The sequence below is a fragment of the Chelonia mydas genome, chromosome 11, assembly GCF_015237465.2.
Source record: "Chelonia mydas isolate rCheMyd1 chromosome 11, rCheMyd1.pri.v2, whole genome shotgun sequence".
Lineage (NCBI taxonomy): Eukaryota > Metazoa > Chordata > Testudines > Cheloniidae > Chelonia > Chelonia mydas.
In genome coordinates this window covers 1,666,742-1,679,177 of record NC_051251.2, presented here as the reverse complement: position 1 = coordinate 1,679,177, position 12,436 = coordinate 1,666,742, and the positions used below count along the sequence as shown (strand labels likewise).

At 53.2% G+C, this 12,436-nt stretch overlaps 1 protein-coding gene across 1 annotated transcript in view; it reads right to left on the bottom strand.

The window, feature by feature from the left end:
• NHEJ1 (non-homologous end joining factor 1) overlaps positions 1-10,357 on the bottom strand; it is a 137,787-nt gene extending 127,430 nt beyond the window's left edge. Inside the window, exons 1-3 of the mRNA XM_037912872.2 lie at positions 10,230-10,357; positions 6,486-6,672; positions 4,757-4,966 (exon numbers count right to left, since the gene is read on the bottom strand). Of these exons, the coding sequence (XP_037768800.1) occupies positions 4,757-4,966; positions 6,486-6,671 (396 nt within the window). The 5' untranslated portion in view covers position 6,672; positions 10,230-10,357. The remainder of the gene's footprint in view (positions 1-4,756; positions 4,967-6,485; positions 6,673-10,229) is intronic.
• Between the last annotated feature and the right edge of the window lie 2,079 nt (positions 10,358-12,436).

The following is a 12,436-nucleotide window of genomic DNA, read 5'->3' as shown; positions in this document are numbered from 1 at the left end:
TCCACTTGCAGAGCTGAGGGAGGGAGCAATCTGCTCCATTCTAGGCCAGTTCGGCACAGGCCTCAGATTCTTGACGAGTGGCTAAGCAAAGTCTGGGCCCCACTCCTGCATTACTAACAGTAGCACTTAGCATTATGCAGTGCGTCCCACTGCCTAAGTGCTTTACAAACATTAATCAAGATACGAACTAACAGAACAGTGGCAGCTGCTGGTTCACAGCTCGCTCTATCACTCCGATAACGCTGTGGGATTCATACCCTCTTTGAAGGGCAGGAGAATGTCTTTCCAGAGCCATGTGTCTTGGCCCAATTGAGCTGCATGGGTCTGCCCCACATCCTGTGCTCTTAATGGAACCAGAGCTAACGTGGCTCACCTTTCATTACTTCTCCACCTGTGCACCAGCAGAGATGGGCACGGCTCTAGAAAGTTCTTGCTGCTGGAGAGCCAGCAGGGGGCACTGACACACGGGTCAGGTTTTGGTATGCCCCATTTGTTCTTTGTAAAAAGATTTCATGGCTGGTGAAAGGAGCTGCACTGGCAGGCTGGAGACTGACTCCTCCATGTACCCCAGGAAAGGCAGAGCCTGGGCAAGCGCCACCCCTGCACACAGACACAACTCTGCTAGGGAGGAGGACCCTGTGGGGTAAGCTCCATCCAGCCCCATCACCCTTTCAGTCCCTGGCATTGCCAGTGGGTCAATAAGTGCCCACCACACGGATGGATTCTGAGGACATCTGTCCCAACAGCACCAGGTCTGAGACCCCAGCTCTGCTCTTTCTAAAGAGCAAGGGGAGAATCCTAAGTGCAGATATTTCAAACCCACAACATCAGAACTTTCAAGAAGGTCCAAGATTGGTCCTGACCAAAGGGCCAATGCCCTTTAAAGGGGCCCCGCCAGGGAGCCTCATCCTGTCCTCTTGCTAGCTGTCCTGTCCACAGTCATGGTGAACGGATGGGGAGTGGGGAGCTTGTTTTATAAATGCTATTACAGCAAATTTTGCAGTAGAGCAGAACACGCACATGCACAGTCCCAGCAAGCAGCACTCACAACCTGCCTAGGAGGCCCCTTCCCAGCTACGGCTGCCTCACCTTCTCTGGGGGAAGTCACAAATCACTTGCCACTGAGCTGCCTGTGTCAACTAGCAACATTTATTAGTTAGAAGAAAAGGAGTACTTGTGGCACCTTAGAGACTAACAAATTTATTTGAGCATAAGCTTTCGTGAGCCGATGAAGTAAGCTGTAGCTCACTTAAGCTTATGCTCAAATAAATTTGTTAGTCTCTAAGGTTCCACAAGTACTCCTGTTCTTTTTGCGGATACAGACTAACACGGCTGCTACTCTGAAACCGTTTATTAGTTAGGTGCACAGCACCCTCTGGTGCACATTGGACACCACTACAATTTAATCAAGCTACAGAGAGCACACAGCCTTAAAGACAAGTGCATGTAAGAACAAAGAATGCCCCAAATTTCCCCTATGCATACCACTGTGGAGGAATACACTCCTCACCCGCAGAGGCACTGAGAAAGCTGGAAGTGAAGCCCTCACAGGGCAATTTGTTCTATAAAAGAGCAAGGGAACGTCCAATCAGAGGGGTGTGCAAGGGGACAAGCAGGGGTAAGCCCCCTCATCAGTGGGGGGCACAAAACTCTTCCGGGGCCAGGGCAGTACCAGGGCCACGGCAGCTCCTCCAGCCCTGGGGCCGCAGGGGAGATCCAGCTCCTCTGGCTGCCAGGAGAGAGTGAGCTTCTCCATCTGCTGGAAGTGCGGAGGAGAGAGCCAGCTCCTCTGGCCGTGGGGGCACAGAAAGTGCCCCTCCAAAAGTGACCAAATTTTTATTCCTGTACACACCCCTACATCCAATTAAACTGAAAAGCAGTGAATTCAAAACTGGTCAAAAGAAACACTTTTTCATAAGACTCTCAATTAGCCTGTGGCACAAGAAACCATCAAAGCGGAATCAGCTATTTATATGGATAATGGGAACATCCAGAGTTACGACAATAAGAAAGTTTTTTAAACCAAATGTTTCTGGCAGGTCTATAAACCTTCATTCTTCAGGGCATGTGCCAATCTCTGACCTAGGGACAGCCATCCCATCACTGCCCACTGCAGAATTCCCTGCACCTCCTTCTGAGCAGCTGGGACTGGCTTCTGTCAGAGGTAAGAAACTGGCTGGAGGAGCCCTACTCTGGGCCAGCCTGGCCATTTGTGTTCCTAACTAACCAGGCACCTGGTGTGCTTGGTTCCTGATTTTCTTTCTGGTCCCAGTTTTGAATCTCAGGCTGAAGCCTCCTAGCTGTTTGCATGGTACCACCTACTAAAAGTAATTACCCCAGACAGACAGCCTCTTCCATCCTGCAGGTACACAGAGCACTGTACAAAGGTCAAGGGACATAAAAGCACAGACCAGAATCACGTCCCCTACCAAAGAATCAGTTGCCTCCAATGAGACAACATCAAGTAGTACTGCGAAACAGTTTGGCAGGAAGTGAGCAAGCCTTGTTTCCCAGCTGGAACTGCAGGAGGAGTTTTGGGAGAGAACAAAGCCACTCGGAAGCTCTATAAGAGCTGGACTGTTAGCTGAAAAAGCCAAAGCACCTTTCATTACGAGGTGGACAGAGCCTCAGTTTTATGTTTCAACCAAAACACAGACCTCTAGCAGCACAGCATTGCTTAGCACCGCACAAAGGCATTGGGGTCAGCAATGGATCCAAGAACAGAGCACCCCCACTCCCACTCCTTGCAGCATAGCGCGCCACCTAGTACCACACTGGGGCCCTACTCCTTACTGAGCCAGCCACCTCGCTCCTTGTTTCATCTACACATTCCTTAGACTAGAACTTGCCTCCCATTCCTGGCCCCCAATAACTTACATTGGAGAGAATTCAAAGAAGAGCGACAAGAATGATTACGGGATTTGAAAACCTGCCTCATAGCGACAGACTCAAGGAGCTCAATCTATTTAGCTTAACAAAGTGAAGGTTAAGAGGTGACTTGATCATAGTCTGTAAGTACCTCCATGGGGAAAGAACATTTAATAATGGGCTCTTCAGTCTAGCAAACAAAGGTCAAATACAATCCAGTAGCTTGAAGTTGAAGCTAGACAAATTCAGATTGGAAATAAGGTGTACATTTTTAATGGCGGAGATCAACCAACCATTGGAACAATTTACCTGGGGACGTGGTAGATTCTCCATCCCTGACAATTTTTAAGACTGGCTGCTTCTCTAGAAGATCTGCTCTAGGAATGATTGTGGAGGGCATTCTCCAACCTGTGCTATACAGGAGGTCAGACTAGACGATCACAATGGTCACTTCTGGCCTTGGAAACTACGAAACTCTGCTTAGCTTGAGAGTTCCAATGGAGTTTTGACTGCAGGACAAGATCGACACCTAAGGAACCAAGCATATGCCTCTCCCTGTTCCTCCGTGCTTCTATCTCATCATGCGACCCCACCACTACACCCTGGCAGCGATGACAGGCTTCATCACCAGCTTCGCCCACAAGCCCCATTGCACTTTCTTCTATGGTGACCCATATGCAAGGAACTGAGCTAGTCCATAAAGCCGCCACCCTGGACATCTTCAGATCCCTCCCCTCTTCCAGGCAAGTGGCTTGGAGGGCCCCCCCAATACCCACTTGGCTCATGTTAATGACTATCCTTGTCCCAGCTCCCCTTGTTTGCTACATCCGTTTATTGTATCTCACTTAGATGGCAAGCTCTTTGAGCCAGCGACCATCTCTGTCCAACACAGCAAGGCCCTGCTCCTGGAGGAGGCCTCCAGATGCTGCTGTCACAAAAATAATTAATGCAAGGAATGAATACAAGGCAGCACTATGGCCTATGCCAGATACTCAACAATGGTCCCTTCTGGCCTTAGTATCTATGAATGGCTCTAGGAAACAGTGCTACGCAGCCCCAGCAGCTCTTCAGCTCCATCCCCATCCCTGGAAGGGCTAAGCAGGGTACTTGGCTTTTACGGACACCAACTCAGGAATCCCCCCAACACCCCTGGGAGGTGGGGGAGGGGAGAATACTCTTTCCCACATCCCACAGGAGGTGAAACTGTGGCACTGAGAAAAGCAGTGACTCGGCCAAGGATACATAATGAGCCGGAGGCAGAGCCAGTGTCAGAACTCAGGCCCTTCTAGGGCCCGGCTTGGTGCTCGTTCCCCAAGGCTGCACTGTTTTATTATCAGGCTTATTGTGATTGCTGTGGGGCAGGGGCAGGGGCAGGGTCCTGTTATGCTGGGTGCTGCATGCACACAGACAGAGATAGGAGGGTTGCCAACGTTGGTTGGACAAATTCCTGGAGGTTTCATCACATGACATTCTCTTTAATGAAAGACTAATCTTTAATTCATGGTTTGTATTCCATTCGATTGCATTTGACCTTTGTCTGCTAGACTGAAGAGCCCATTATTAAATATTTGTTCCCCATGGAGGGTTGGCAACCCTCAGAGATAGTCCCTGGCCGGTGGAGTTGACAGTCTAACCTGAGCAGAAGCAGGAAGGGGCTGTGTCACACAGCAGGGGTGACAGCAGAGGAGGGAAGCAAGGGTCAGATCGGGGGATGCGGGCAGTTAGTGCACACCTTGGTAACTCCAAAACCGCCACAAGATTTTTTAAAATCAATTAACTCAGCTCCCGCCACCCACCGCAGCTCCTCGCCCTCCCTGACTGGCTAGTTTTGCTGAGCATCTCAGCAGGTGGGGCAGGCATGTGGCGCATCGCAGAACCCTTTCCTTACCACCTCCACGGCAGCTGCGGGGCAGTGGAAATCCCAGTAGAAGGGTAGTCCGGAGAGCTCACTTTTCAAATGGATGGTGAGTTTGCTGGGGGTCTGTTGGCAGGAGAAGGAATTGGCATCACTCTCTCTTCCTTCCAGCAAAGGGCACATCAGGTTGCTCAAGCGATTCAGGAAAGACGACGCATGGGCCGTCAGCCGCTTGTTCAGCTCCTGGGAAAGCCCAAATGGAAAGGTGCAGTTAGTGGAAACAGCAAAGCACCCTGGAGACCCCAATGCTAGGCTCACTCAGATCAGGTAGAAACCCCAGCAAATAGGGTCCATCCCACTTCATTCTGTCCCAGGGCTCCCCACTAACATCCTTGGGTCTGTCACTGCAGGCAGCTTAGCCACACATCCTCCTTCACCTTCCCTTAGCCAATACAGAACAAAGCCTCCAATGGAACAAGCAGGACTGAGAGCAACAGACACCCATCTGGTCTATGCTTGACAAAGAACCTTTCCTCACCAGTTCTCCCCATGCCTGTCATTGCCTGGGATCTGGGCATTCCCTCCTGGCCCACCAGATCCCCAGCTCTGGGCAGGTGGCGTTCGAAAGGGCAGGATGTAGAAGACGTAATGAAATTTTATCCCCATGTGGTTCCTGGGATGCCCTCTCCAATATCCCACTGCCCTCTTACTACCACCCAGGGCTCTCCTGCGCTAGGACACCTCTCAGCTGCTCCAGGCTGGCTGAGAAACTGTTGCAGCCTAGCCCACCTGCCAACACAGACAAGTGGGAAGCAGCCATTGTAGTATATGGGAGAAGCCAAGGGACAGAGGCAAGACTCCTCTGCCCATCACCATCCACTCCCCAGCAGACGCCAAACTCTATAAAATACTCAAACATTAAACCCAGTGATCAGGGTAACAGTCCCCCCAAGGGGCTCCAAACAGGCCCTGCTCCCATCTGCCCCTTGGCCCGGAGACAGAGGGGACCTAAAAGAGAAGTAGATGGTCGCTTGTGCTGCCTGGCCCGTTTCTGAAACTACAGACATCATTAAAATGAGCATGTAACTGAGGCTGCAGAAACTGCCAGGGTAGCATCCCTGGAGGAGCGGTCCTGAAAAAGAAGCTGCTGGTAGCCTCTGACCTGGCCACTAAAGCTAACAACAGTCTCTCCCTTGATGGCCATACCCAGTTCTATGGCAACACAATCACCAGAAAGATGGGGGAAGGAGGACAGGCTGCCAGAGTGAGACACTGCTAATGCACTGGCCTTGCACCCCTGGAAACAAGCTTCCATCCCAGCCTACAAGGGAAGTGCGTTTGATGGCCTCACCCTAAGCGATCTCTCTCAGAATCACAGAACCACCAGTTTGGTACAATGTCTGAGGAGAAGGAATCCAGGACTGGAACAGCCGGGGGTACTGACTGAGAACTGAGGGGCACTGACAGAGCTGTGGGGAGGGAAACCAGGACTGGAATAGAAGGGAGGCTGCAGGTCAGGATTGAGGTGCATCAGCAGAGATTGAGTGCAGGAGCCCAGGACTAGCATAGCAGGGAATGCTATAGGTCAGAATGGAGAGGAATCAGCAGACCTGCATAGGCTTCCCACATCAAGGCCTTCTACCCTAGTCCTATTGAAGCTGTCATCCCCCCTCTGCGTGTCCTGTAAGATCATACTGGAATGTTAGCTGGCTTACGCATAAAAGGGGGTTTGTGGATTTTGCAAACCTCATTCCAGACTCACCTTGGACCTTTTCCCAACGATATCCGTGTCTGCATGCTCGTACCAAACACTGCTGAGGTCAGAGATCAGCAAGACGTAGCCGGTTTCTTTGAAACAAGCCTTGGCAATAAAAGTGAATTCACCAAAGCAAACTGAAGCCCAAGGCTGTGTCAGGAGGCTGCTATCTAGATCTTCAGAGCCCTCCATCCTGCAAGAGAACAAACAGGTTCAGACAGCAGCACTCCCAGCAAAGGAAGAGCACAACTTCCACCAGACCCCACTCCCTGGAGAGAACAAGCTCCAGGAAAGCTTATGTGCGCCTCTGAGACACCTTTGCATCTCCACTGGCTCACACTAGCCTTGAGGCCTGCAGCTGATGATACCAAACCAACACTGAACACAAACATCATTCCAGAAAGCCTTTGACAAGGTCCCTCACCAAAGGCTCTTACGTAAATTAAGTGGTCATGGGATAAGAGGGAAGATCCTTTCATGGATTGAGAACTGGTTAAAAGACAGGAAACAAAGGGTAGGAATAAATGGTAAATTTTCAGAATGGAGAGGGGTAACTAGTGGTGTTCCCCAAGGGTCAGTCCTAGGACCAATCTGATTCAACCTATTCATAAATGATCTGGAGAAGGGGTAAACAGTCAGGTGGCAAAGTTTACAGATGATACTAAACTGCTCAAGATAGTTAAGACCAAAGCAGACTGTGAAGAACTTCAAAAAGATCTCACAAAACTAAGTGATTGGGCAACAAAATGGCAAATGAAATTTAATGTGGAGAAATGTCAAGTAATGCACATTGGAAAAAATAACCCAACGATACATACATTATGATGGGGGCTAATTTAGCTACAACTAATCAGGAGAAAGATCTTGGCGTCATCGTGGATAGTTCTCTGAAGACGTCCACGCAGTGTGCAGCGGCAGTCAAAACAGCAAACTGGATGTTAGGAGTCATTAAAAAAGGGACAGAGAATAAGACGGAGAATATCTTATTGCCCTTATATAAATCCATGGTATGCCCACATCTTGAATAGTGTGTACAGATGTGGTCCCCTCATCTCAGAAAAAATATGCTGGCATTAGAAAAGGTTCAGAGAAGGGCAACTAAAATGATTAGGGGTTTGGAACGGGTCCCATAGGAGCAGAGATTAAAGAAGCTAGGACTTTTCAGCTTGGAAAAGAGGAGACTAAGGGGGGAGATGATAGAGGTCTATAAACCCATGAGTGGTGTGGAGAAAGGGGATAAGGAAAAGTTATTTACTTGTTCCCATAATATAAGAACTAGGGGCCACCAAATGAAATTAATGGGCAGCAGGCTTAAAACAAATAAAAGGAAGTTCTTCTTCACTCAGCGCACAGTCAACCTGTGGAACTCCTTGCCTGAGGAGGTTGTGAAGGCTAGGACTATAGGAGGGTTTAAAAGAGAACTGGATAAATTCATGGAGGTTAAGCCCATTCATGGCTATTAGCCAGGATGGGTAAGGAATGGTGTCCCTAGCCTCTGTTTGTCAGAGGGTGGAGATGGACGGCAGGAGAGAGATCACTTGATCATTGCCTCTTGGGTTCGCTCCCTCTGGGGCACCTGGCGTTGGCCACTGTCGATAGACAGGATGCTGGGCTGGATGGACCTTTGGTCTGACCCGGTGTGGCCATTCTTATGTTCATAGTGACGCCTGGCCTCAGCTCCTTCCATGTGCAGCTCATAAAACAGGTAACAGGCCCCGTGGGCTGGAGAAATGTACCACTACAGGAGTGAATGAATGGCCTGCCCAGGGGAGACAATTCTTTGGCCACTTTGCATTGCAGTTGCTGTTCCATTTTTAAATAAATAATGCTGGTTATCAGAGAAACAAGATGGGCAGCGCTAATGACGACCTTAGAAACCTCTGTACTCGGCCCAGCTTCTCCTCCTGCCAGATCCATAGGTACATCACAATCCAGTGTTTGTGAATTCCCAATCACAGGGCTACCCTGGCAGCACAAACAGTGAGTTATAATCTCACTGCAAGGACAAACTGAAGAAGGAAATGGTCTCTCCCTTGATGGCCATACCCAATTCTATGGCATCACAATCACCAGAAAGATGGGGGAAGGAGGACAGGCTGCCAGAGTGAGACGCTGCTAGTGCACTGGCCTTGCACCCCTGGAATCAAGCTTCCATCCCAGCTGGACAAACAAATCTGGATCAAAATATCACATGGGTGAAGGGATTTGTGTTTCATAGTAAGAAGTCCCAGGAGAGTCCTACAACAGCTACAACTCCCAGCATACAATTCTCTTCAGTCCAACCATGGAGCATTGCATGCTGGGACCTACAATCTCCACAGCCTGCTTTTGAGTATTAAAGATGACTGGCAAAGGAAAAAGCATGGGCTTGTGCCTTTTTCTGTGTCTTTACAAAGGACAGGGATGGCTCAAGAAGAGATGGGTCCCACACCCCCACTCCTTAAAAAAAATAGTTCTGAGGATCGCTTTTCACTAGAAATTCAAGTCCCATCTGGTTTTTTCCTAGGAGATGCTCTGGGAATGGCTAGAGGTGCCAATATTCTGTCCCTGACAGTGGCCAGGACCAGGCACTTTAGAGGGAATGAAAAGAACTGGGCCATTATCGGATGATCCATTCCCTATTGTCCAGCCCCAGGTTCTGGCAGTTGGAGGTTTAGGGACTTCCAGAGCATTGAAATCAGTTATACTTTTGGCCTTCACAACATCCCCTGGCAGTGAGTTAAATAAGTTGACTGTGTGTTGTGTGAAGAAGTCCTTCCTCGTATTTGTTTCAAACCTGATGCCTATTAATTTCACTGGGTGACCCCTGGTTCTTGTGTTATATGAAGGGGTAAATAACACCTCCCGGTTCACTCTCTCCACACCAGTCATCGTCTTGTAGACCTCTCTCAGATCCCCTCAGTATGGCCCGGGACCCAACCCCATGCTGCAGGGATCCCTGAACCTCCAATTGCCTGAAGTGGGGACTGGACAGCAGGGGATGCATCACTGGGTAATTGCCCTGTTCTGTTCATTCCCTGGGAGGCACCTGGCACTGGCCGTGGCAGGAAGTCAGGACACTGGCCTAAGTGGACCGTGATTGGTCTGACCCAGTCTGGCCTCTCTCATGTTCGTAGCCATCTCTTTTCTAAGGCGAAGAGGAGCAGTCTTTCTCATCTCTGCTGAGGGGACCAGAACGACATGCAGCGCTCGGGCGTCACACGAGGGAACGCCCTTCGCACTGCTTCTACCCTCGCTTTCCCCTTCCTCCTGCTGCGACGTGCCCGAGAAACACTTCGGGGGAAAGACCCCGTCCATGGACGCACGTGGGGGTGGGAAGAGGGACAGCAGGGGGGCCTCCACAGGCACAAGGGAGTTCAGTGCCCCCAAACCCCTCACCTCAGCCCCCCAAAACCTCTTCCCCTCACCCCCAGCCCCCCAAAACCTCTTCCCCCACCTCAGCCCCCCAAAAACCTCTTCCTCTTCCCCCGCCCCCAACCCCCCAAAAACCTCTTCCCCTCACCCCCACCTCAGCCCCCCAAAACCTCTTCCCCTCACCCCACCCCGACCTCAGCCCCCCAAAACCTCTTCCCCTCACCCCCAGCCCTCCAAAACCTCTTCCCCTCAGCCCCGCAAAACCTCTTCCTCTTCCCCCACCCCCAACCCCCCAAAAACCCCTTCCTCTCACCCCCACCTCAGCCCCCCAAAACCTCTTCCCCTCGCCCCAACCCGTCGCACCCTCCTCTGCCCCGCTCCGCCCCCCCCCCGTACCGTGCGCGCCGCCCGGCTCCCGCGTGAGGCGCCACCCGCCCTGAGGAGGAGATTCCCCCCCGCGCGCGCGCGCGCTGCTGGAGGGGCGGGGCGGAGCCGGCAGTGGGCGGGGCCAAGCAGGCCGCGGCGCGCGCTGCTGATAGCGGCGGGGCGGAGCAGGCAGCGGGCGGGGCCAGGCAGGCCGCGGCGCGCGCTGCTGGAGGGGCGGGGCGGAGCAGGCAGCGGGCGGGGCCAGGCAGGGCGCGGCGCGCGCTGCTGGAGGGGCGGGGCGGAGCAGGCAGCGGGCGGGGCCAGGCAGGCCGCGGCGCGCGCTGCTGATAGGGGCGGAGCCGGAGCAGGCAGCGGGCGGGGCCAGGCAGGCCGCGGCGCGCGCTGCTGATAGGGGCGGGGCGGAGCAGGCAGCGGGCGGGGCCAGGCAGGCCGCGGCGCGCGCGGCTGATAGGGGCGGGGCGGAGCAGGCAGCGGGCGGGGCCAGGCAGGCCGCGGCGCGCGCTGCTGGAGGGGCGGGGCGGAGCCGGCAGTGGGCGGGGCCAGGCAGGCCGCCGCGCGCGCTGCTGGTAGGGGCGGGGCGGAGCAGGCAGCGGGCGGGGCCGGGGAGGCCGCAGCGCGCGCTGCTGGAGGGGCGGGGCGGAGCCGGCAATGGGCGGGGTCAGCCCTGCTCGCGGGACTTGCGGAACTCCCTGCCGCGTGGAGGGTTCCTGCAGCAGGGTCCAGCGATGGCTGAGCCAGGACGGCCCTCGTCTCTGGGGTCCCTGAGCGCTGGGGGGCGGGGCACTCGCCAGTGGCCCTGGTCCCATCATTCCCCTGCAGTGCCCGGCACCAGCCATGGTCACAGGCAGGCCACTGGGCTGGAGGCCCCAGCCTGCCCAAGTGGGGCCGTTCTTATGGTCCTGCAGGGAGCCTGGCAGGGCAGCAACTGACCCTAGGTCTCCAGCCCAAACCATCGGGCCCTGCCCCACTGGTGACCGTTCCCCCGCTGGGGTGCACACGCTGCACACGCTCAGCCTGCCGAGGCCCAAAATAGGGGACGTGCCACCGGACGGAGGAACGAAGACTATTCCTGCGGGGAAAGTGCAGTGCAAGGTGCGGCTCCTTGGTGCTGCAGTTCCCAGCCTTCAAGGCCCGATCTATCGCACCGAAGACTCGGCAGCGCTTGGCAGCCCACCACCATCACTGGGATCACTGGCGTTCCAATCCTGCCAGCCCACATGCCACCTGCCTGTGCCCTGCGAACCCCCAGCTGACCGTACGTGACGCGGTTGGAGAACTACCATTTCAGTGTCCCCGGGGCTGACTGTAACGCCACTTTCATGATGCTTTGTTTCTGACCTGAATGTTTTCCAACAACAAAAGTGAGTGGGGAACCCCAAGGCTGTGTGGAATGGAGGTAGCTTTGGGACTGAAAAGAGTGGCAGCCCATTGGGGAAGTGTGTACCCCACTCCCATGGAGTGTGAGAGTCTAAAGGGGACTGCACCTGCCCCAGGGGATGTTACCCCCAGATCCTGGCCCAATTCCAACTCATGCATTTCCACTCTGCCTCATTAAATCCCTTTGGCACTTCCCTTTGCACACTAGGAGTGTTCATAATTTCCTACCCTAGATTGCTGTGTAGCACTCCTGTGTGCATTTCAATGCTGGCTGGGTGATCCATATGTATGAGCTATGAGGTCTTTTGGCAAAAAAAGCAAATGCAATTTTTGGTTGCTTTAAGAGAGGCAGGGCATGCAAGTCACGGGAGGTGATAGACCGCACGACTCTGCAGTGGTCAGGTCTCAGCTGGAGACCTGGGCCCAGCTTTGGTCCCTGCTGTATAGAAAGGATGGAGAGAAACTGGAAAGGATCCCGAGGCGATCGACAGGGATGATCACAGGGATGGAATGCAAGTCGGACGAGCAAAGGCTGAAGGAACTGGGTATGTTCAGTTTGGAAAAGAGGAGATTGCGGGGGGGGCATGATAGCTGTCTTCAAATACTTGAAAGGCTGCCACAGATAAGATGGCGAAAAGTTTTTGTCTCTTGCCACAGGGGGCAGGACAAGAGGCGATGGGTTCAAACGACAGAAAGAGCAGGTTTCGATTAAATCTCAGGAGAAACGTCCTCCCCGTAAGAGCAGTCAGACAATGGCACAGACGCCTCTGAAGGTTGTGGAAGCTCCTTCCCTGGAGGTTTTCGAGAGGAGGCTGGAGCAGTCTGGGATGGGTGAGACC